This window comes from Lissotriton helveticus, chromosome 4_2, assembly GCF_964261635.1.
Source record: "Lissotriton helveticus chromosome 4_2, aLisHel1.1, whole genome shotgun sequence".
Taxonomy (NCBI): domain Eukaryota; kingdom Metazoa; phylum Chordata; class Amphibia; order Caudata; family Salamandridae; genus Lissotriton; species Lissotriton helveticus.
Window position 1 is genome coordinate 23,903,934 of NC_136064.1, and position 25,608 is coordinate 23,929,541.

Consider the following 25,608-nt stretch of genomic DNA (forward strand, 5'->3'; position numbering starts at 1 on the left):
GGGTCAAGGCTGATTTGCATATGGCCATGTCTGAACTGGGGTGGTGTGGAGTGCAAAGAAACGATGGATTTAGGCCTAGATCTCTGTACTGGGGTGAATGTATGACATTGTTCTGCATTCTGTCCATCAACTGTTGTTTTTGCATTAGGCTCAGGCAGGGGCAGGGTTCAGTAGACTCAGGGAATAGAATGCAAGCCATAGTTTGTGGATGACTTCTTGGATTTGAGATCGGCGTGATGACATCATGTTTGTTATGTTATGTTAAGTACACTTGTAGCGCACACGGATACTCGAGAGTGTTCCGGCGCGATGCCTGAGAGGGTACAAGAGGAAATTAACAAGCAAAGAGGTGAGGTTCAGTGAATTCTGAACACGTTTCATAAAGGTCATGGTTTCGTTACGAATTTGATATTAGCGAACCGTAACTAGTTAGTGCGGCAAGTACGAGTGTTTTCCTCATGTTAGACCGATGGATTCACTACGTGTTTAGGGATTACGTTCTGAACCCTTGGGTTCCATTTTGTGTATGGCAGCCATTTTGTGGTTGCCCTCACATAGGCCGATGACTGTGACTGAACTAGTCTTTTAAGGACATGTACACCTTAGCTCGAGTTCATGCTGACTCCTGTTTGACCTGAGTTAACTGACCCTGTTGCCTAAACATGACCTTGTTAAACCAGTTCCTGCCCTTTAGCTGATCAAGATTAAGGATCAGAGCACAGGACATCATAAAGTTTTACTGCACACAAACATGCCTTATCCTACTTCTATCGGTTTCTTTTTCTTCTTTTATGGTCTATTTACGATATGGGTTGTGGTCCTTTTTATTATGGGTTTGTCCGGCTTGTCTAAAGAAGAATGTTGGGTTTGTTCAATGATTGATTATGGGCCGGACAACTGTAAAATGGGTTTGTCATCATGCAATACTTTTGTTGTGGAAACATGTGATTGGTTAAACTGTAAACAAAGAATGTTTGCCTGAAGCATAATGTTTGGCATAAAAAGGGATGACTTGCTTTGTAAAGTTGAGCAGTCTCCTGAGAACTCATACCATGTTGACTTCTAGGACTTCTGTTACTGGCTGCAGCCAATAAATTTGATCTTTGACGCCACTCAGAAGTATCCCGTGTCTCTGTATTCTAAGACAGGTGTGAAGATGGCAGGATTCTGGATGGACCTTAAGGAAAGGGGATCACTAAAGTGGTGATACACAATCATGCCTGCCTAGACAGGGCAGGCGTATGCTGGCCTGTCTATGAACATTTACCAGCCAGTCACTATGCAATGTATGTTAATCTTTTTATTTTGAATTTGAACAATTAATATTGAGACCACCACCTGCAGGGTCAGAAATTGTAGGCCCGGCCCTGTGAACGAAGTGCCGGTGCTGAGCACCTGAAAGCACCTGCTCAAATTAAGCACTGCCCTACCCTTCCTGGGACAGATATCTGGAGAAACTAAACTTTGTGTTGGCACAGTTGGGAAACCTATATTGCTTCACTAGGGGTAGGTATTTCAAAACTTTACACAGCCCTACTAAATTATGCTAATGCATGGGTATCAGTTGGATTTATATAGAAGGTTTTGCTTCCCTTTAGGTTAACACTCCGAATGTTTGTGTGCGAAAGTGAAAAGATTAGCTTGATTGAATATTCCATGACCACAGGCTTCACCAAAACCCAATGTTGTGATGGTTGGATTATTGAAGGGGTCTCTAAGATCCAGTTGATCAAGGTTTTCTCAAACCATACAGAAAAGTTTCCAATGTGCGTGCTAATGAATCTTGCTTGTTCATTTCTGATGAGGGCTAGAAAAACAATTGGTGAGATATTATGAAGTCGAAGCTGACACATTGGCAATGCCAATTAGAGCCATTCCATATCCAGATTACAGTGATGGTTCCAAACAGATTGATAAGCATGAGGCAAACTTTCTTGGGTAAGGAGCTTGCTTCCATGACGGATGTATAGTTTAGTAGAGTGTGTCATCTTTTCTTGTGTAACACATTCTAGGAGTTGTGCTGATGCTGTATGTCACAATACCGAGGACATTACTATCAACCAATAACAATATTGAGTCGACTATATCAGCTACCATTATAATGATGAGTTTAGCATGTATACGGAAGTATAGATTTACTGTTCTTAACACATCTACTTACTATGCTGATATAGAGGTAGATGATATAGTGGAGTTAATGTTTTGTGGGTTGATACTTCGACCACGATATTGCAACCCCCACCCTAACAGGAGATGGGGTCTCAGCCTGTGCCAATATAGCTGAGTCCATAAACCCGAACATTAAGGAGGCTCACGTTTACTTGAAAGTTCTAGATGTGTAGATATCTATCATCTCCGTTCCTAAAAAGGTTTGACTCCAGACTGTAGGAATTTATTGACTTTAGTGTTTTTGCCCGTTTTATTACAGTCACTGATGATTCCTAGGGCTGACTAATAATCTACAATGTATGTTAAATTACAGCTGAATTTAACCTGTCTGTCCAGAAAGAAGTTCATGGGACCTGGAGAAGTTCAGTCGTTCTTCCCTGCTTCTACTCACCCGTACATTGTACACCGCAAAGCGTCACATGGCGCCTGGATGGGCAGATGATATTAGCAAGAGATGACCACACATTTCTGACTAAGCACATAGGCCGGCTCAGCCTCCCATGGGAGCGTCAAGGGGGCGATGTCTCTCTCACTATCCAGAACCTCCAGGTTGACGACGGGGGACAGTACTCCTGTGAAGTGTTCATGAAGTTGAATGGAACCAGCGACTTGCTGAAAAAGGAGGCATTCATTAACCTGGATGTAACAAAAGGTAAGAAAGTAACAATGTGCACATATATTCTTGGTGTTCTGAAACACATTCTCCAGGGTTGGGCTGGCCTATAGGACAATTGGGCAGTGCCTGAGGGGCTGGTCTTGTAGGTGATTGTGTGGGCTGATTTTTTTTGCCTAACTTTGGGCCTGTTTTCAGTCACAGCTGCTAATGTAAATCAGTAGTATGGTGGTGAGAATAAAAAATTGTAAATTACTTACCTGCCGGCTAGCTGTTCAGCCGCCACCTCTCTTCTGTCCTCTTCCTGGCTTCTGTTGGAACAGGAAGCAGGATAGACTTTCCTAGGCCAATCACATTGCTTCAAAAAAGCATTGTGATCGGTCTGAATGTCTTGGTTCGACACTCAGATGGGGAATGGAAGCCTGGGCATTTTCTCAAACCAGGGTGTAATACATTCTGGCTGGAGGACATGCAAAGTGCGCCCTAATGTTTGGCTGACCCCAGAGGGCTGGCCCAACATTCATGCGCACTTAGGAGGGTGTAGCACTCCTCCCTGATGAGCAGCGCAGCCCAGCCTCACCTGCCCCTCCCAACCCACAAAACTGTCCAAGCACAGAAAAATAGAATAATAATAACATTGCGTTATCATTTTATTATTCCTTTTTTGCCATGCTGAAAGGCAGTGGGCCGACGCTCCTGCCAGTTTTACCTTCTGATGGGCCGGTATCATACCACTGTGTTCTCTGATATTAAAATAAACATTCCATGTTTCAAGCTCAAATCCATGCTGTCTCCCACACCTTGAAAAACACTTTTTACAGCGTGAATTAACAATTTCAAAACTGGCCCAATTTGCAAACATGGGACAATTTTTAAGCTATCAAATTCGTTAATAGGGGCCACATTTATTTTGGTGCCCAGGCCTATTTTCTGTCTCACTCTGACACTGCTGTTCTCATAGTGTAAGCACTATTGCAGGCAGTATTGTCAGAAGGCACATGGCCCTGGTTTAAACTTGACTTCCATGGTACCAGAAGACAAAGGCTTCTAGACACCAGCATACAGTTTTTATACCAGGATGATACAAAACAGTTCATTAAAACACCTACCAAATTTAGTCACGCTTGTGGATATTCATCTTCCTCGTCATTTTTTGTTGTTGTTTTTTTAATCACATCTGATGTCTTCCCTATCACGATTCTTATATACTGGAGGAGGACACCCTACTCCAAAGCGAGGTGATCTATTGACATCCTAATATATATTACTCAGCGACAGTCGACACTGTAGATATGGCTCAGCCACACTTTCAATCTAAAAGACATTTTTTGATGTACCTATACCTTTAGCCCCGATGACAAATCTGCATCAAATTTGGTATTCGCTTAGAGTTGTCAAATAAACTCCGGCCTTCCAAATGTCATGCAATTCTGCGAAGGAGAAAAAAGTTGTGAGGTGTCAAAAACGTTATCCCATTCCAGCTCCCACTGGAAATATTGCTTGCACCTACAACAAAAAAACACGTAACAGATTTGCACCAAACTAAGCATGAATTTAGAACTTTTCTCCAAAAGTATGCGCTTGTTGGTTTAAAGTAAATCTGTTCGGAAGTATTGTGAGTTACTAGTGTTTGGAAAAAAGTTGCCGGTACGCTTGAACGGGTTAATACTTTTGTATATTTTGTCGGTAGAAAAGCCATGTGTTGATTTAGAACTTTGACATTGTTTGAGGAATGCACCTGAAATTTGGAAGATACCCTCAATACAAGTTGGGCGTAGTGCTTTGGCATATTTACTACATGGATTAAATATCCTTAGCCTGGGGTGAGGTATGTAGCACGTGTGGTGAACAACTCCTATTCAAGTCTAAAATTAATCATCACATTCCACATCTGTATTTAATTTAATATGTATTGCCTTTTTTCGGGCATTTTCCTCAATAAATTCGGGTAGGTGTGCCTTTGGAAAAGAACTTGCAATTCTGATCATTGTACAAACGTTTGTTTCAAGAGGAATTGGATTTTAGCCCTCAAATTGTAATAAGTACCTTAGAATGTTGAGATTATTTTTGGTACAGCTATAAAGTGGGTGAGAAGTGTCCATTTGCTAACATGTTTAGTACTGTGTAAATGATCTACACAACATTGGATAGAATCTCTTAAGGATTAGTTTTCTATTAGTACACAAGTTGTTTTCCAATTTATCTTAAGGGGGGCAAACCTAAATGGGGGCGGGGTCAATAACATTTTAATTTGCTTATCACTTGAGTGCCGTTTGATGAATCTGAATCAAGTGTGGCTGGTAGTTAGTAAGTTACACCCAGAGCAGGTACTTTAGATTTTGAGAAGATCCGATAGGGAGGCCAAAGTTAAACAGGGGTCAATATATTTTTGATTTGTTGTTAACTTTAGCACTGTGGGATGAATCTGCACAATGTTTGGCAGGGACTAGGCATGTTTAGGCTGCACCTGGTGTTTTTAAGTTGATACAGATCCTTCAATGGGGGGTGGGTAAATTGTTCATTTGCTAATAAAATTGGAACTGTTGTGATAAATCTACACAACACTGGCAAATACTTGGAAGAATTGGCTTGCTATTGCTACATCAAGTTTTGTGCCAGTCTGTTAAGGGTGAGGCAAAGGTGAAGGAGGAAATTAACCTCTTTTCCAAAATCGGTTTTATCCACACTATGTGTGGGAGGGTATACTCAGACGTGAGTCCCTTGCTCATTGCACCATCAGGATTCAAGCAAGGCGGGCCGAAGAAGGCTGTGATGCCAGAAACCGGTCCCCGGAAGCTTGTTTTCTTCCCAGTATAAGAATTGGCTTGGTAGTTTGGTTTGCCCTGTTCCCATCATGCACTGGGACAGGAACAGACTAATTTGCATATAGCCAGGTTCTGAGCTGGGATGGTGCATTGAGCTAAAAAACGGTGATGGATTAAAACCATGATCTATTGACTTGGTAAGAGTATTCTGCATCATTCAGAAACTCTGTCCATCACCACCCCCCTTTTCCAAAATCGGAAATTAACCTCTTTGACATGCGTATAACTTTAGTAATGTATGATGAATCTTGCTCAACTGTGGCAAGCAGTTAGCATATTACACCCAGTGCAGGTATTTCTGGTTTCGTGCATATCCAATGCGGGAGGGCTGGGGAGAGAAAAGGGAAGATTGTAAAACATTGGATTAATTAAGGTGTATTACTACCCTCCTCAAGCAATAACTACAACCTTTATCAGTTGAACCCTCAAAGACACTAAATTAACCTGCACAGACAGGCTTTAACTTACACACAATGCGTAATGTATGTATGCCGTACCAAAACAGTAATAAAGTCAAAATGCAAAACCACTAACATCACAAACAAAACAGAGTAAAGTTTATTAAACAACATGACACCAAAATGACAAACATCCAATAGGAAGAACTGGAGATAAGAATTTTTAGATTTTTAAGCAGAAATAGTGCCAAGAAACACAAAGTTTACAAACAACAAGGACAACCCAAGAGCAAGAACCTGGGGCAATATCAACTGTATTCCAAAGAGTGGTTCAAGAGCTACAATAATTAGATGAAAAAAGAACTGAAGTAGAAGAAAGAGAGAAATGGTGCATGAACACACCAAAAATTATACTGACTTAATTTTACAAAAACTGTGTACATAAATAGGTCTAGGAAAAACAGTTTTTAATACAAATTCCATAAAACACAAAAGAAAATCAAAGTGTTAAGGGCGCTCAGACAGTTACACGAACAATGATGAAATAGTGAACATTGACCGGTGTAGACTAAACAAACAGTGGCAGAGAAAAAACATAAAACACCAAATAGCAAAAAATACACAATGTAACAATTGTGTCCTCTCTTAATTAGGCCACCTTTTAAGGCGTCAGCAGCATTTCAGCCCAGAGGTACTTAGTGGGTCATCTTCAGGACAAAGACTTCCAGTATAAGAGCATCCACTTTCTTTTCTGATTGGATCTCCGTAATATACACAGTAGCATCAATCTTGGTATATTGGGCAAAGCTGCCGTAATTAAAATGGAGACCCAATGGCTGTCAAAATGCCTCAAAAATATCTCACAGCTTCCATTAAACCTTAATGAATAAGGTTAGAAGTGTAAATTCAAAATGAAACAGATCAGGACATAGGGGTGCCCAACAATCGGATAGCGAGGATCCTGGCCAGAAAGAATAATTTGATAATTTCGAAGTTTCAGTGCTTCCGCCCGCTGCATTCCGTCAGCAATTTAGATCCGAAAGATTGATAGTCAATGGTCTGAGTAGACTGGGACCTAGGCACAGTTTGAGGCTGACAGCAATGGAGCACGGCTCGGATACACTAATCAGATTTGTCCTGATCAAAGTTTTTACCTTTTGACTCTGTCCTTCAAGTACCAATGCACCACAGGAGTACACTTCCAAAGCCATTAGCGTAATAACAAATTGAGTGCAATTAGCTGGAATATAGCATTCCCTGGAAGCTGAGGTAGGAATTTTTTTTTTAAATGTATGTTGTGTGTGTGTGCGTGTATGTGTATGTGTAAACGTGTGAGTGAAACTGAAGGTCAAAGGGCTTGTGATGTCATTACCGCTGTCCTTGACATTTTGCTTCATTGACGTTCATGCTTTCTATTAGCCCAAATAAGGTACATGAGCCAAACTTGTTAGCTCCAGGTCCCTCGACTGTTGCCTGGACATTTCTGATTTGAAAGGCAAGAATAGGTGTTTCCCTTATGATGCCAGCCTTCCAAGGACCCACTTCAATCCACGATTTGCCATGAGACTCTCCAGGAGGTACCGCAGTCAAATGGAGACTTGTCTGCCTATCGTAGCCAGAAGGCAGTGCTGAATACTATAAAGTTCATAGTAAGCATGGGTGGATTTTGCGAATTGGCAATCCGCGAACTTGCGTATTTACGGATTCGCAATCCGCAAAATCCGCGAACTCTCGCGAATTCAGCGGATTTTTATTTTTTTTGTTTTGCAAGTGTTTCTGCCGTTTCACGAGGGTTTTTTACCAGTTCGCAAACGCGAACTTACTTGTCGGGTAGCAACGGTCACGACCATGTTGTTTCTACGTCTGGTTCATCTCAGCACCCTCTTTTTCACCACTGCCACCCTCTGTTTCACCACTGTCACCCTCTGGCTCACCCATGCCACCCTCTGGCTCACCCATGCCACCCTCTGTTTCATCACTGTAGATTATGGGAGGAAAAGCACACCTGGCCTGCCTCAACTGACATGAATGAATAAGGGGCTGATTGATTAATGTGTCACTGAATTTGAACTTCCAGTCTGGCACCTGCTTCCTTATCTGTAATTGCTTTCTGTTGCAGTCTAAAAAAATTTTAGCAGGACCTTTGGCATACTTGTAGCTATTCTCTGAGCCTGCTGTGAGGGTCAGAGCAGGGTCATAGAATAGTTGCAAGTAGGCAACTGAACTCTGGAGGGGCCCCTCAGGAAGCACTAGAGGGAATTGTTACTAATGTTAAGATTGAACTTTTGCACCTGCTGAGTGCTTTCAATTTTGCAAAAATCGTTTTTCTGCAATTTCGCGCGATTTGCGGGGCGCAAATTCGTGCGAGATCGATTTCGGAAGCCGCAAATTCGTGCGAATACACGATTTGTTTTTTTTGCGGCGTGTTTGTTCGCGTGATTTTTTGCGTGTTCGCAAGCCGCTTGTAGCGCAACGTTTGCGAAGTTACCCTAGCGGTCGTACATGGGCGCGGCCATCTTGTTTGCGTGACGTAATTCCGTTTCCGAGCGCTATGTGTAATCTCGCAAAGTGTGCGGCTCGCTAGTACATGTTCGCGTGTGATCGCGGGGAAAATCTCGCGCGAACTTACCCACGCGGTCGTCAACGGGCGCGGCCATCTTGTTTTTCAATCATTGCTATGGTTCTGGGCATGCTTTCTGTATCCTCTGTCAATCTCTGCCATCATTTGCTTTTTTGAAGTTTTTTTTGTTCTATTTTACTTATTATCTATCCCTCTATTTTTCTAGCTCTATATTTTTGTGTTTTCTGCTACTTTGGGTTGATTTTAAACTACTTTTTTTTAACTCTTTTCTTTTCTTCTTCCCTATTCTATTTCTTCTTTATTATTTACCTTCCTTTCTGCCCAGACCATGGTAAAGGGAGCCGGGAAGCAGCCCTCGAAGGGGAAGGGTCCCGCACCCCGTGCCCGGCTCTCGTGCGGGCGTTTGAGGGGGGAGAAAGTTATAGCTCGGGAGATTTTTAGTGCGGAGGAGGTGGCCGCGCTAGTCTTTCATGTCCAGCGCCGCCTCCCCAATACCATCATGGGAGGCGGCAAGATCGCTACCGGCTACGGGATCCGGGAGCGCCGGAAGCGGTGGGAGAAGGTGTGCCGGGCCATGTTTGAACACTCTGTAGTCCGGCGCACCTACAACCAGGCCACCCACCGCTGGACGGATCTCATGGACCGGGAACGCGACTTGCTGGACGTGCTCGGCGTCGAGATCCCCGGGCTTGGTGAGTAGTAGTAGCTATTTCTAGCTATTTCATCACTACTCTGTTTTCTCCCGCTCTGTGTGTTATTATATTGCAAATTTTTGTTTTTTACCAAGAGCAATAATGCTGCCGATTACATTGTAGGTAAATTATATTTCAAAATCTTCTGTGCATTTCAGGTGCACTGCTCTCCTTCTCAGTAGCCTTGCTACTATGCTTATGCTTATTTGTTTTCTATTTTGTGTTCATTTCATTGGCCTGAGAAATTATGTATGAGTGTAGTGTAAAGAACTGCGTAATGCTAGACACTAAGGGTAAGATTTTCAATTACCAGCGCATCCCTGTAAAGTAGCCGGGATGCACCAGTAATTGTGCGCCACGCCACCAGCACCCATGGTGCGCCGTATTTACAATGCGGCGCACCATGGGCCCAAAACGTCACAGAAGCCTTACGCATCTGTGCCGGAAAGGCGGCGCATTGCTGGAGTTGCGTGACAACGATGGCGCAGCTCCAGCAATGCTCTGGGGTGCCCTATCTCCCCAATGCGCGTCAAGCCGTACATCTGCTTCAAGCAGGCGCAGGGTTTGAGTCACGCATCATTGTCCTAAAAGTGACTGATTGACATCTTGTAGATTTCCCTCAGCCACTTTTAGGATGCGTTCCTGCGCAGGAACGCCCTCCCTTGCGCCGGAACACCCCCTGATGATGCAGGGCTTTACAACGTGATGCATCTCCCGTATGCGTCACGTTGTTAATATACGCCGCACCATGGCGCCTCTTTTGTTATGCCTCTGCGTCACAAAAGTCACACAACAATGGAGCAAAAGAGCCGCAAGGGGCTTGTAAATCTGCCCCTACAGACTCCGGTCCAGTCCTTCCTTTGTACACCTGGCAATAAGAAGAAATAGTGTTGGTGGATTGATAGTTTGAGTATTTTAATGACTGGTTAATGTAGTAGGAAACTTTTTAGTGTTGTCGCTGATCTGCAATCACGATGGAGTTTGTCTGTCACTACGCGTGCTGCGGACTGCTGCCTGCCAGTCCTAGGCGAACCTTTTTAGTAGTTTGTTTAGTGAGTTGCATAACTTTTCAAGTCGACGGTCCGCAAATCAAGCAATACTAATATCGTAGTAGACCACATGAGATAGGTCAATATATCCCGTTCAATAGTAGTCTATTTGCTATTTCGCCAAAAGATTTTGTTATTGTTCTTTTGAAATGTTTCATTTGGTTGACAACAATCATCCATGTTTTTGGGTCTTTCTTTCTTTCATGTTGTACATCAACTCCTCCCAGGGGCAAGAGGACATTGGAGGAGGCTGCTGCTGCTGAACCAGGCCAGGATCGGTCAGGCGAGGGCTCCTTTGCTGGCCCCGGTAAGTTTTAATTTTAATATAGAGTACCTATTTTTTCCTAGCGTTCCTCATTCGATTTTTTCTAAATCGTCTTTGATCTTCTTGTACACTGTATCTAAATTCTTATCCTGCCTCGACTATGACTCCCTGTGGTATTACTAGATTATTCTTATTTGTCTGTCTGTGTAGCTAACTAAGATTGAACATTTGGCAAAAGGTGTAAAACGAAACTCCCATTCTAGTCAGCAATAGCTCTATGCTCTGAGTGCAGTCCTCTGGGATTGTCCATAATGTCTTTTCAAGTCTTCTAAATGTTTATGCTTTGACAATTACCAACAATAAAAAGGTGAATGACCACCAAGAAAGAATAAGATACTACTTTACTTTTGGTTTGGATAGGAGGACAATCCATACTACTACTGTTGCAGGGACAAATCTGTACAAACAGAACTATGGACACTAAAGTGCATTGTTTATCAATTATAATAGGCACAGGTCGACTTTCCACAAACCTCAGTGATATCAGACTTTGAAGAACCCCCAATCTCCTTACTGACTAGATAGTGTGGCAGAGTCATTTAGCTCCCGAATTCATCGATGATTGATCCCCAATGATGATTATCCAACGCAGGACAAGAGTACGGAGTGAGAGTCCAGAAGTGTCAGAGGCACGGGCTCATGCATTGCAAATTGCAAAACCTTTTGCTCATTCACTCATGACCAAAAACCACAGAGTCTATTTAAGTTTTAAAGCTTTATTAAAAGTAAAAATATTTATTGAAATCAAGCTTGTCATAACACATAAACGGTTGATTAAAAATGGAAAAGTGCTTATAGTGATTTATTTCACACATTTATTGTGGGCGAGCCGAGCCCTCACCTGGTTTGAACTTTAATTTTTCTTTTTGGTGCTGAATCGTTGGTCCCTCCGTCCTAGTGATGATGATTTGTTCTTAGAAGTGAAGATTCTGTCTGTTATGAGAGAAATGGTGCGTGTTAAAAAGCAAGCATTCATCAGTTGTGCCAAAAAGTGCAGCAAGACAACACCCTTCCCTGGAAAAAGGGACATTTTTACTTTAGAGTAGACAGTCACAAATTATTAGCTTGTTTTCGGTATTCACATTTCTTCATTCCTAGACAAAATACTAGTGATTGGTGTATGTCTATGACATCTAACATTCTTAAATGTACTTTGTAGGTGGAACATCTGGTGCTGGGCCCAGCGCGGAGGTGGAGGAGGGAAGTTCTGGGGAGGAGGCGGTGCAAGTGCTGAACCAAACTGCTGTGTGGGTTGCCACGGCAGTGGCGGGCAGTGGTAAGCTCTTATATTCCTTACTTATTGAGATTTCGGACTGCATAGTGTGCTCCCCGTGAGAAAACGTAAGGTTTGTCCAGATGAGAGACATGAAGAAGAATGATTGACATATAGTTTGAATGGATGGATGCCTGGATCATGGTACTATCTGACTCTTAGATAGCATATGTGTATCTCGAGAGAGTAGACGGTCACTGGATGAACTAAGTGTTACTTTGAAGAGCATGTAACACCGCACCCGCACGTCCGTCCCAGTGTAGGAAAGGCAAGAAAAAGAAGTTGTAATTTTGTCCGAATACTACCATGAATAGTAGCAGTAGTTTGTAATGCAAGCACAGCATATATCCGGCTATTACGATGGCCGCTCACTACATCTGTTAATAAGTTTAATAGAACTCGGTCATTCTTGTGTGGATGTATCACTGTTCACTCAATAAAAAGCAAAGCACCTAAAGTCATCCCATATGTAAGCAAATACATACCATGTGCAGTGATAGATAATCAGATTATTTATCTTCTTCATTTTCCTTTTCTAGTATCTATTCATTGGCGCTGTAGGGTGAAAGTTAAATTAATTAAGCAGTAGCCCTTGTAACAGAGTGTTCTCAGTGCCACCCGTAATAGAAAAGTAAGAGCATCACCACCTGCATGTACTGGACTGGTACAGTAACGCAAGTCTGTCTCACTCATCATGGCGGGCGTCTGTTTTTCTCGGGTGCAAGTTGACTGCGCTGGCATTATGCCGGCTTGCAGAAGTTAACGTACACATTTTGCTAAACAAGAGAGAAGAAGAAGAATAAGACTGGTGTACTGTCATAGTCGACTCTAATGGAGTGAGTCCATAGTGCTCGTAGAATTGATTCCTTAAACTCCCACTAATGTTAGAGCAAGGATGAAGAAGTGGGAGGTTAGATAAATACTGGCCACAATAGTTATGTACTGCACTTCCAAGTTGCTAGTTCTACTGTGACACAACTTTCTGCTGAATCATTTTGTGTTAATCTTAAAGAGCATTGGTTACAGACTATGTCTTTCTTTCTTCATATAGATGCTCCTTCCAAACCAACAAGGAAGAAGCTGGCTGAAAGGGCCCGGCAACGGAGGCTGGAGGCGACTGTCGCCGAATATCGGCGGCTGGTGGCCCAGGAGGAGGAGGACACGCAGAGTACGTCAACAACATCCACGGCGACACCTGCATCCGCCTCCGCGCTCCCTGGGTCAGCCAGTCAGCGCAGGTCTCCAGCGGTACGGAGCCGGGGTACTGCAGCCACCCGCCACCACCGAGCAGCAAAGAAATCAGCTGCCCCCCACAGCAGTTGCAAAAAAAGGATGCACAGCCTTTCCCTGAGGGTTTCCTACCTCAAGCAGGAGCTCCTCAACACCAAGACCCTGCTCGAGACCCTCCGCAAGGAGCATGCTGACCTGGCCCGAAAAGTCAACAGCAGCCAGAAGCAGGAGACTGTCCCTTGCCGCTTTTTTAAAGGCTTCTGGGGGGTGGGAATTGGGAGTTGGGTTTTCTACTTTTTTGGACTTCGTTTTCAGGGACATTCGTTGGGGTCCGGGGGGGGGGGCGGGTTGGGTCTTGCGGGAGATTTATGTTACTGGATATATAAATATACTTTAAACTTTATCTTAGCATACGTGTTTTTTACTGCTTTTGAGGCTGGTGGGTGGGGGTTTAACAGTCCTGAAACTTAAGTGGCATCTTGATTCAAGTTGTGTAAGTACTAATGGCCCAAATGTTTTCAAAACTAAGTGCCTCTCACAGAGTAAGTGAATTCAATAGTCCTAGGACTAGTGTCAGTCTCTCGTCTCTCCTAATACTTCATTATACTGCCTCCCCCCAAACGCTTATCTTACCTGTAATTTGTGTTTGGAAATAGGGCTAGGCACAGGGCTGGCTGCACGCGAAATGGCGATTAAGGGTGGCAATCCTGGGCGGATGAAATGTCATCATTGCGGTGGTACTTTGTGGTGTTACACAGTGGCAGTTGCAGCATCTGAAAAAAAGAAAATGAAACCTTGTTTGTCCTTACCGTAGCATTAGAACGGTACGATAGAGAATATAGCAGGTGACAGTACACTAGAACAGTGCCACAATGTAGCCTAACAAATGGTAAAGTATTTAAAGTATAACTACTACTTGCGTTGAATTTCTTTGACATTGGCTACTATTACAAGAAATAGTACTGAAGGTGAAGGACACAGCAGCATAATAATTTCATTTGCCACGTCTAGGAGGAGGATGTTCTTGATGACCAATCAAGTTGATGGCGCACATGAAAATCTGCTTTCATTTGCCAATAGTGACTCGGTGTCAAGCTGAGTAAGAATATATCCTCGGATTCCTTCACCATCCTGTTGCTATAACCTTATCCTCCCCAGCAAGTGTGTGGAATTATTGCTGTCATTTAGTCACACATCAATCAAAACCACACAGCCCGGGGGAAGAAGGTTAGGGTTTGGAAAATGTATGGGAATGGGGGTTTTTGGGAAAGTTTTGTGAGAGAAGAAAAAAAAAGCACAGCATGGGCAAACAATAATTGGAGATAAACAAATCTTTGGGTACAAAGCTAACCATGAATCTTTTAAGTGACATAAAGGAAGTGCATGCACTACTGCATGCATGGTTACTGAAAAGTAACTAGTACTTTCGACAACCGTGAATGAAAGAATGCGACAGTACAGGGCTGCAGTAATAATTATGCGTTTTCACTTGCCTATCTCTGCACTCAGAGAAACACTTCATACATTAAATTAGGTTTGAAAAATAGCAGAAGTAAAACCTCAGCTATTCAAGATCAAAGAGATGCAGAGTCACACTCATAGAAGTTCACAGCAATAACATTACTTAAAAGATAATTAGAAAAGAACGGATACTGTATCTGTATGTTGTTGTAGTTGTCCTGTTGCATTTGGGAAGTTGTAAGATGCATCCAACCATTCCTCTTATTAGCGGGACTCCTCCATTCCATCTGACGCTCCGTCCATCAATGTTGGTGACCAGAAGACACCCTGTCCACTGCCTGCCTGGCGGATGCTGAATTGCGGCTCGCTAATGTGAAGCCTGACTTCATCCTTTTTTTCCCATTGCACAGGCTGAAACCCGGCCTGTAATTCTTGATGGAAAAACAGGAAGTGATATTAGAACACCACTGACAAATAAATATAAGGTACGTACGCTGTGTAGTGCAAAAAGTCACACTTTGAGTTTCCTAATAGACAGTACAATATTTTTGAAAGTGCCTACTCTGTCTGAGTCTCCTTTTGAAGGATAAATAAGTATGGGCGAATTAATTTAGTGGATCCTTCCCCTCAAGCTAGGTGTACTGTAAACTGTGTTTTAGAACAAAATTAGACCTTCCCAGCAGTGCTCCCAGACCCTTACTAAACCCAGTCGCAAAAATGTAGAAGACCCTAAGAAGACCCCCAATCAGATCTCAAAAAACGAGGCCTAGTAGAAAATGGTGACAAAACGTACTTTGAAAGTAAAGTAGGCCCAAATCCCCCCTTACCCACCGTGGATTGTATTCAAACCACTTGCAAGCAAGCAAAAGTATCCATACCCAGCATCTCTCCAAGACTCGCAAACCCCCCCACAAACAGCCCCCACCCAAACACATGCAATACAATACTGCTAACCCTAACGAGCCCTAAGTTAAGAATAGTGGCAAACGCTTTCTTTAACTAGGCCAAATCCCCCCTTCCCCACCATGGATTTTCTCCAAACCACTTTTATCCGGTACTAAACCTTCCCAGCAATGGTCCCAGAGCCGTCAACCATGGCGGAAACAAGTAGAAGACCCCCACACAGCCAAAACGCAAAACTACAAAAGTGGGGACTTAGTAATTTTCCTGGCAAATTTCCAACATCACTCCACGCGCGCTCTGCAGCTAGGCCCTAACTCCCCTTTGCCACCACAAATTTTCTTCAAACCACTTGCAATGAAAAGTATCCATACCCAGCGTTGCTCAAAGACCCCAAAACCCACCCACAAACACCAGGAAGCCCCCCAAACAGGCCCCCAAAAACGCTGTAGTGAGCGAAATGTCAGAAAATTCAAAAACGTTTTCCTCATGGATTTTCTCCAAAACACTTTTATCCGGTATTAGACCTTCCCAGCAATGCCCCAAGACCCGCCAACCCACCTGCAAAAAAGCACAACACCCCCAAACAGGCAAAAAGCAAAAATGGAAAATCTCATACTTAGAATTATTTTTCGGCCTTCTTTCAATTCTGTCCAAACGCGCTGCGCAGCAAGGTCATAACTCAACTTTTCCACCATGGATGTCCTGGAAAACAAATGCAATCAAAATTAGACTGTGCCAGCGTTGCTCCCAGACCCCAAAACCCACCCACAAACATCAGGAACCCCCCCAAACAGGCAACCGAAAACATGATAGTGATCAAAAAGGCAAAAACTTTTTTTGCTCCGATTTTCTCCAAACCACTTTTATCCGGTACTAGACCTTCCCAGCAATGGCCCCAGAGCCATCTACTCACCCGCAAAGAAGTAGAACACCCCCACAAGTGCAGAGTCTTTCTTCATTGGACGTAATCCAGCCATCTGCTTTGAGGGAAATAGGAGTCTGGAGGAAGAGAATAGAGGAGCATGTTCTTGTGTACTTGTGAACCTGAGGAATGCAGACTGCGCAACCTTCAAATCAATAAGCAAATAAGTGAAGACAGTTCTGCTGATTGGCTTGTTTTTGTGATTAGGTGATTAAAGTTTTTGTTATATAGATTTTGCTAAACAAAGAAAGAGACACACAGGAATAAAAGTGAATAAGGACGAAACAGAAAGTTAGTGATTCATTGACTCATTTATTTTCAAGGCTCGGTGTCAGGGATGAAGAGCTCGTCCTCAAACTCTGCGAATTCCTACGGGAGTAGGTCACTTAACAGAGAAGAACTTCCCTCATCTAAGTTGGTGTCCTCCTCGTCTTCTTCCGGCGTGCATTCTCGTATTTTGTAATCTGGTGGTATGAGGTGCTGATTCATCTTGATCATTGTTAACCTCTCCATATTTTTGGGCGAGAGGCGGGTCCTTTTGGAAGTTACAATGCCACCAGCAGCACTGAAAACCCGTTCAGAAGACACGCTTGCAAGTGGGCGAGACAAGTAATTTATAGCCAGGTTGGTGATCTCTGGCCAAGCAACTGTTTCCCCATGCCAATACGCCAATGGGTCATGAGAAAGATGGACCTCTGTTGAGTCATTCAGATAGGCCTGCACCATCAACTCAAGGTTCTCCCGGGTTCCTCCACTTTGCTTACTTTTTTCTAGGACCATTTCAGAAGCAAACCCAAGCTCAGTTAGCCAATCCTCTTCATCACCCGATATTACTGTTGTGTCTGGTGCAGATGATACGGTTGCTGGTGTCGTTAGCGGCTGAGAGGGCAAATCACTCACTTCTGCCACAGCCACAAATGCAGAAGGGGATTTTTTGGACTGCGGACGGCCTGCTGATGCTGATGTACTGCCTTTTCCTTCAATTTCCTGCCGTTCTCTTTCAAACCGAGTGGCTGGCACAGCTAGCCAATGTTTGTACTTTGTAACATCTGCGTCATCAAAAGGAAAGAATACTCTGCCTGCCACTGCCTTTTTGTACCGTGGATCCAGAATAGTAGCACAAATGTAATGCTGTTCTGTCTTGATCATTTCAAGACGATCATCGCCAAGTAGGCGGTGTAATAACTTCTCCGCCAACTCTAATGCTTCTTCCTTTCCATCTTTTTCAAACTTAGAACACACCGCCTTCAGTCGGTGCTCTAGCATGCTCAACAATGGGACAGCTTTTCCCAAATTACAGTCCGCCCTGCTGACTGCACGCGTGAAGACCTCAAAAGGACGAAGCATGTCTGTCAGGCTTTTAACTAGGTGCCATTGCTCCACCTGTATCCTCACGTCCATCATAGGTGTACCCAGTTTAAAGAAATACTGATCGACTACCGCATACTGCTCATACAGACGCTCAAGCATGTAGAAGGTTGAGTTCCAACGTGTTGCCACCTCCTGGATGAGTGCTTTCACTGGCAATTTACGTTCATATTGCAGGCATCTCAGCTGCTTCCGGGCCTTAAAAGAATGGTTGAAATGTGTGCACATTCTTCGGCAGGTGGTCAGTAACTCGGAGACTGGACTTTCTTCACTCAAGAATTTTTTAACAACCAGGTTTATACAGTGCGCCAGACACGGCACTCTGAAATAGTTACCCATATCCATGGCCTTAACTACATTGGCGCCATTATCCGTGAAAACATAACCAATAATGCGTTTTCTTGGGGACAGCCATTGAAAAACCTTTGTGTTAAACTCATGCAAAATGTTTTCTGCTGTATGACTTTTCTCCATGGCAAACATGGCTATTGTTGCATGTTTCAGAGCAGCTTTATAAACTTTGTCCTCATCAACACCTGCATTTATCTTGCCTTTAGCCCCTGAAAAAGAGACCCAGTGTGCAGTGATGCACGTGTAATCAGTGGCTGCACAACTGCTCCACATGTCTGTTGTCAGATGTATAGTGTGAACAGCACTCTTCTGCAAAGCAGCCCCAATCACCTCGAGCACATCTTCATGTAGTGCTGAAATCGCAACTCTGGCAAAATAGAACCGGCTAGGAACCTTCCATTTAGGGCAGAGCGTTGCCACCATTTCAAGAAAACCCACCCCTTCCACAAAAGAAAAAGGGAGAAGGTCCAGTGCTAGCATTTTAGCCAGCTTACTGTTATACAGACGCGCCATTGGGTGGTTGCGTTCATATGGCGCTTCTGAAAACAACATGCTTCTAATGGTGGGCTGGACCAGTTTACGGGATGATGATGACTTCTGCGACCCAGTTACGCTCCGTGATGAACTTTTTCGCGTTGGTGTCTCACTCTCTCCCACACTCTTAGTGTGGCTCATAGATCTGCTGCTGACAGGGGTACTAGGTGTAAGTGAAGAAATGTCTGACGCTTCTTCCTCCTCCTCGTCATCAGCAGATGAAACATCAACGGATACTATTTGTTGACTTGCAATTCGGGCATCCTTGATCTCCCTTAGGTGCGCCAGCCATTTGACAGTGTGCTGTCTCTCAAGATGACCTCTCTGGCCTCCGGTACCATAGTTGGTACCAAGCTTACCACGACTAACTCGAACCTTACAAATGGTACAAATGGCTATGTTTTCCCTTGTTGGGCTAACACTAAAGAAGTCCCAAACTGCGGACTTCAAATATCTGTAGGGAGCGGAGGAGGCGATACTGGGAATGCTGCTAATGCCAGATGAACTGGAGGATGTGTGTTGCCGAAATTTAGTACGTTGTGCACTTACAGCACCACTAATTGAGGACATGGAGGTCGAGGTAGGTCCCTTCCGGCGAGAAAATATGGAAGCTGTAGGTGGTGGTGTTGGTGTACTAGTTAACTGCATTCCTAGTGGTCCCATTCCCACGTCGCCATTATCATCATCACGCTCAGCAGCATTTCGGGCAAAGGTGAAAATGTCTGTGTGCTGCATGCCCGCTGATGCTGGAGTGACACCTATGATGACTGCGTCGTCGTCGTGAGAGTCTTCATCAGCAGGAGCAGTATACGCCCCTTCTTGTTCAGCGTCATCATCACACTCCATGACTCTAAGACTTTCGGGGACCTTCCTTTTACGCTTAGCTACCTTTGTCAGATCATGGTGTGCCTCACTCTCAGACGGCCGTGGTGGTTCCCAAGTTTGATCCATATCATCAGCAGGAAGGGGGCTTGAAGAAGAAGTAGACACCATCCTTGATCTTTTCCTTGCTGGGGATCTGGAAGACAATGAATCATCAGGAGGAGTGGCTTCCTCATGTGATACCTCGGCTTGAATGTCGATTTCCTGATGTGCCCCTACTTCGGGAGGAACAACTATTGTGGGCACTTGTGCCGCTCCAAGCACCTCTGCTTGCTCCTCTCCTTGCACCGCCTCTCCTTTCACATGTACTTGGGCTTGTACTTGCACATGTGGTTGTTGTTGCGGCTGTGGTTGTTCAACACTCGTCAGATGAGTTACAACAACCTGTGTTGATTGAGGGATGCTGCTACTTTCTTGCGATGAGCCAACATCACTGGTCGATGGTGATTGAACAACTATACTGGCTGCCTCTGCAGCACTCAAGGGCTTGGACCTAAGTTGGCGTGGTGGTGGTGGCACTGAGCCCAATGGAGCGGAGGTGCTGCTCCCAGCTTGGTCCTCAGCAGACCCCGCTGCTGCTGCAGGCGTACTTTTTTTTATCCCAAAAAATGTGGAGGTCATCACACCAGTCTCCTTGGTAAGTGGCGCCAGTTGCTTCTTCTGCTCCTTACTGGCAACTTTCTTGCTAGAGGAGCTACGGGCAACTTTTTTTGGGGCCATCTTCTTCAGATTTCAGAACAGCAGGCCACAGTTGCACAAGTTGCAGAGTTGTCTGTGGCCACACGTGACGTTGTGCTGCAAACACCGCAGCAGGATTTCTTCCTGGCACTGATGAGGAACGATGAGGCTGATGATTCATCTTTCTGCTCCTAAAAGCAAACGAAGCCGGAGGAACATCAGTTAAATAAATGTTGCATATGTAGCGCTTCAATTAATAGTTTGCAAGTAAGCAATTTTATTATACCCACCCCCAAAATGGAAAGGCCAGTAAAATGCACCACTGACAGAGTACCCCTGGGCATAATGGATGAAAGCATGGCAGACTGGGTGCAGGCCTATGACACAACAAAGCACACTGCCTGCCTTCAAAGTGGCCCCTTGCACCCCAAGCACATAGTCAGGGCCTGCCTGTACAAGCACTCAAAATGGCCCCCACCCACATGGCCAGTCCCCATCAACAGTACACCCCAAAAAAACGAAAAACACACAAAAATCACCACAATCCAATGCCATCCATGCCCTCCATGATGTTTACATGAAAGAGACCCCACAGAAAGACTCAGTACATTCACCACTGGGTACCCCTGGGCAAAAGGCCCCAACAGCAGCCAAAAAAATCGAAAAAAACACAAAAATCAGCACAATACCATTCCATCAATGATGTTTAAATTCAAGACAGAAAGACTAGGCCCATGCACCACTCACTACCCCTGGGCATAATGGATGGAAGCTAGGCAAAATGGGTGCAGGCCTGACAACACTGGCTGCATTCAAAATGGCCCCTTGCACCAAAAGCACATGGCCAGGGCCTGCCTGTACCAGCACTCAAAATGGCCACCGCCCACATGGCCAGTCCCCATCAACAGTACACCCCAAAAAAAATTAAAAACATACAAAAACCAGCACAATCCAATGCCATCCATGCCCTCCATGATGTTTACATTAAAAAGACCCCATAGACAGACTCAGTCAATGCACCACTCACTACCCCTGGGCAAAAGGCCTCAACAGCAGCCCCAAAAATCGAAAAACACACAAAAATCAGCACAATCCCAGGCCATCCATGCCCTCAATGATGTTTAAATTCAAGAAGACACCCCACAGAAAGACTAGGCCCATGCACCACTTACTACCCCTGGGCATAATGGATGGAAGCTAGGCAAAATGGGTGCAGGCCTGACAACACTGGCTGCATTCAAAATGGCTCCTTGCACCAAAAGCACATGGCCAGGGCCTGCCTGTACCAGCACTCAAAATGGCCACCACCCACATGGCCAGTCCCCATCAACAGTACACCCCAAAAAAACGAAAAACACACACAAATCACCACAATCCAATGCCATCCATGCCCTCCATGATGTTTACATTAAAGAGACCCCACAAACAGACTCAGTCAATGTACCACTCACTACCCCTGGGCAAAAGGCCTCAACAGCAGTCCCAAAAATCGAAAAACACACAAAAATCAGCACAATCCCAGGCCATCCATGCCCTCAATGATGTTTAAATTCAAGAAGACACCCCACAGAAAGACTAGGCCCATGCACCACTCACTACCCCTGGGCATAATGGATGGAAGCTAGGCAAAATGGGTGCAGGCCTGACAACACTGGCTGCATTCAAAATGGCCCCTTGCACCAAAAGCACATGGCCAGGGCCTGCCTGTACCAGCACTCAAAATGGCCACCACCCACATGGCCAGTCCCCATCAACAGTACACCCCAAAAAAACCGAAAAAAACACAGAATTCACCACAATCCAATGCCATCCATGCCCTCCATGATGTTTACATTAAAGAGACCCCACAGAAAGACTCAGTCCATGCACCACTCACTACCCCTGGGCAAAAGGCCCCCACAGCAGCCCCAAAAATCGAAAAACACACAAAAATCAGCACAATCCCATGCCATCCATGCCCTCAATGATGTTTAAATTCAACAAACCAGTTGTATCATGCACCCACAACTAACCCTGGTCCTACTGGATACTGTGGCTACCCACAATATATTTTATTTAATGTTCTGAAAAAGTTCCAAAATTGTAGTTGCAGCAACTGTAATGCCCCAAACAAACTTACTTGTGAAAGTTGATTTCTAATCCAAAAGTGATCCAAGGAAAGTCAAAAAGGCCTCAAATCCAAATATCCAGCAGCATCCACAAAAAGTAATCCTTCCAGGTCAAGATCTAAATGAAAGTGACCAGCACATGAAGAAAGCACTGGGAGGAGCCTGCTGGACAGGAACAGGAAGTTGGAGACTGTGGGGCACTTCCTTCCTCCCCCCGCCCCCAAAAATGGACTCCTTGCAAAAAAGTGCAGGCAAATGTCAACCTTAGGAGTTATTCTGATAAAAAAATCATTTTTAGAAGGTTTATGCTGCTTGCTGGTGGATTCTTGTGCAAAATTGCAAACTTTGAAATTTCGCGAGTGTGAGATTGTTGCTGCTCGCCGCATCTACGTGTTCGCAATTGCGAACTCTCGCGATGCGTGCTGTGCAAGGTGGCAAGCCGCGATGACGTAATCGCGGTCGCCAAACTCCCGCGGGATCCCGCAGTATGATCCAAAATGGCGCAGCACACGCAAAATATGGAGAAAAAACAACTCTGCAAACGCTGAATGACGGTAAGTGAACGACGCGCGCCGCAAAATTGTATCACCAAGCAAAAAAATCCGCTGCGTGCAAATTTGCGGATTTTTGGTAAATTCGCGTGAGTTCGCGGATTGCGGAATTGCCGAAAATCCGCAAACTCCGCGAGCGGAACGGATTTTACGCCCATGCTTAGTTCATAGCCAGGACTAGGGTAATTATGTGGTAGGGAGGACCACATTATTGAACGGGGTTAACTAAATTATGCCGGAAGAAAAGCCCAATTAGGCTGCACATTGTGTAACTTTATTTTGCTCTTTAGTCATTTTAACATACATTAATAACAACGGTATTGCAAACACGGTATACAATTCTATGGCTTTTTAAGAAAGTAAAGTAATTCTCCCCAAAAATAAAGGGTTTGCTTTTAGAAAGACTAATTTATTGGCACCATGCCTCAAAATTTCAAAAGTGAAATACTGGGGCGGCCAACACATGTGAAAAAGGGTCGAGGGGGAGCGTGGGGAGACACTGGGGTGGTGGGAGAGCAGGGGTCGGGTTAATAATAAGGACATTAAACTTCCCTGTGATGAGGAAACAGAGGAGCATCCAGGTAAGAACTGGCGGAAGGAGCACAGCAGTCCCTGAGACAGCACCAGACACTCCTTCTGCAATTCCTGCCCCTCTCTCACGCTGCATGAGAGCAGCGTAAGGATTGACCTGAGTGGGCTAGTTTAGCGCTTGCTCAGGCACAAACGGCCAAATCATCAAGTGAATTTGGAGTCGCAAACGGTGCGAATCGGAAAAATCGGCCGTTTGCGATTCCAAATTCACTTTTTGGTATGCATGAAACAATTTTTAAAGAACCGCAATTTTTTGCATTTCCAAAAAATGCGATTGCATTTAAGGAATCGCATTTGTGCGATTCCTTAAATGCAATGCATGAATTTTTTTAAAAATGCGAATTTGGAAATAGGAGGTGCAAATTAACACGAGGTTGACCCTCGTGTTGATTTGCGAAATCTTTCAAAAATACTCAAAAAAGCATTTTTGAAAGTGTCATGTTACACACACACATGTCCTTTGGACATGTGTGTGTGAAACTTGCACTTAAAAAAACATTTCAAGGGTGCAGGGGGAGGTCCTTTGGACCCCCCTCAGCACCCTTGAAATGCATCAACAGATTGCGATTCGCACATTAAAAAAATCCAAAAAGGCATTGATTCCTATGGGCCTCTAGGCCCATAGGAATCAATGTAATGCCATTCCTTAATTGCGATTCGCAATTAAGGAATCGCAAATACCGAAATTTAAGAAATCCTAAAAAGTTTAAAGATTTCTTGATGCATAGGATTTTGCAATTCCTAAATAGCGATTCCTTAATTTTCGCAATTTAGGAATTGCTAAATCCTACAATGATGCATGTGGCCGAAAGAGTCTGTGACTTTTCTCCAACCTGGCTGCCCAATACAGCTGGTTTAGAGAAACCTAACTGCACATGTCTGTTTGGCCGGCCTAAGACAGGCGGCCAAACAGACATGCACATGCACACTTAGAAGTGCACCACTCCTCACTGTGACACCCTGCCCCGCCCTACAAACGCTGGCTTGGCCAGCAGCGTAAAATAAAACAATATTGTTTTAAATTTCAGCTGTTGGCTCTGAGCCAGTGGGGCGCCGCTCATCCGCCGCAGCTGAAGTGCCCCCTCTGACAAAATAGTTTGTTACAAGACGTGTGCACATGTTCGTTTGAGTGCAGAGGAAAATTAGTCTACATGTGACGGTTGTAATGAAACGTGTCGCTTACATTTTGGGTGTCCAGTTATGATGAAGAGCTGGACTTCAGTTTTGGGTTTTCTCTGAATCTACATTTTCGCCTTTAGAAACATCAATTTTATTTGGGAAAGCCCGACAGAACAGTATTGTACATTACATATCAATAATGTAAGTGTCTCGCTTGGAGGCACCGCAAGGTTTGAAACATTGCACCTTAAAAAGAGAAGTAACATGCTTGGGATCTTTCTCTACTGAGGTCCTGATTACAAGTTGGCGGTTAATTTCTTTCCGTGCGTAAAGCCGTAAACCCATATTTATGCACAGGATAAAATTACGAATTTGGTTTCCTTTAACACATCCGATAATTCTCGGTTGTGTTAAATAACCAAGCATTAGTTAACCTTTGGCAGGTCAAACCTGCCGAAATTTAAGAAGGGAAAACATACGCTATTTACCATATCTTGCGGATTTGGGTATTTTAACCCCCAAAATCTGCATGCTATTTTCCATAAACTCATAAAAAGTGTTATTTGCAGCACTGAAAAATAACGTACCCCTAGGCCCTACGTTTCCTTTCAGAAACAACTGCTGATAACAGTGTCTCTGGTACAACATGAATTTGGGATGATAAGCAACTAAAAATGTTTAACAAAAAAAGAATCATCCCTTCCCAGTGTTTGACTTACATTTTAAAACATGAGGGTTTGTTTGCTGAGTTCTATTCCCCGGCCCATCTACTGGGGGCATTAGTACGATCTGGGCAAATATTTATTCTCATAAATACTAGTTTTACATCAGAAGGCTGCAATCCACTACCGAAAAGTGACATGATAACAATTGCAAAGGGTCTCCCAATATGTTGCACCACAATGAACAATAAGCTAGAAGCACATTATTGTATGTTGAAGTATGCAAATTAAGCAACAGATTGTGACATAAAAGCAAGTGTGGT

The 25,608-nt window shown here is 44.1% G+C and overlaps 1 protein-coding gene across 1 annotated transcript in view; it reads left to right on the forward strand.

Moving 5' to 3' along the window:
* Positions 1 to 309: 309 nt before the first annotated feature.
* LOC144752162 (uncharacterized) overlaps positions 310 to 25,608 on the forward strand; it is a 144,966-nt gene continuing 119,667 nt past the window's right edge. Inside the window, exons 1-2 of the mRNA XM_078640088.1 lie at positions 310 to 349; positions 2,483 to 2,821. Coding sequence (XP_078496214.1) covers positions 310 to 349; positions 2,483 to 2,821 — 379 coding nt within the window. The remainder of the gene's footprint in view (positions 350 to 2,482; positions 2,822 to 25,608) is intronic.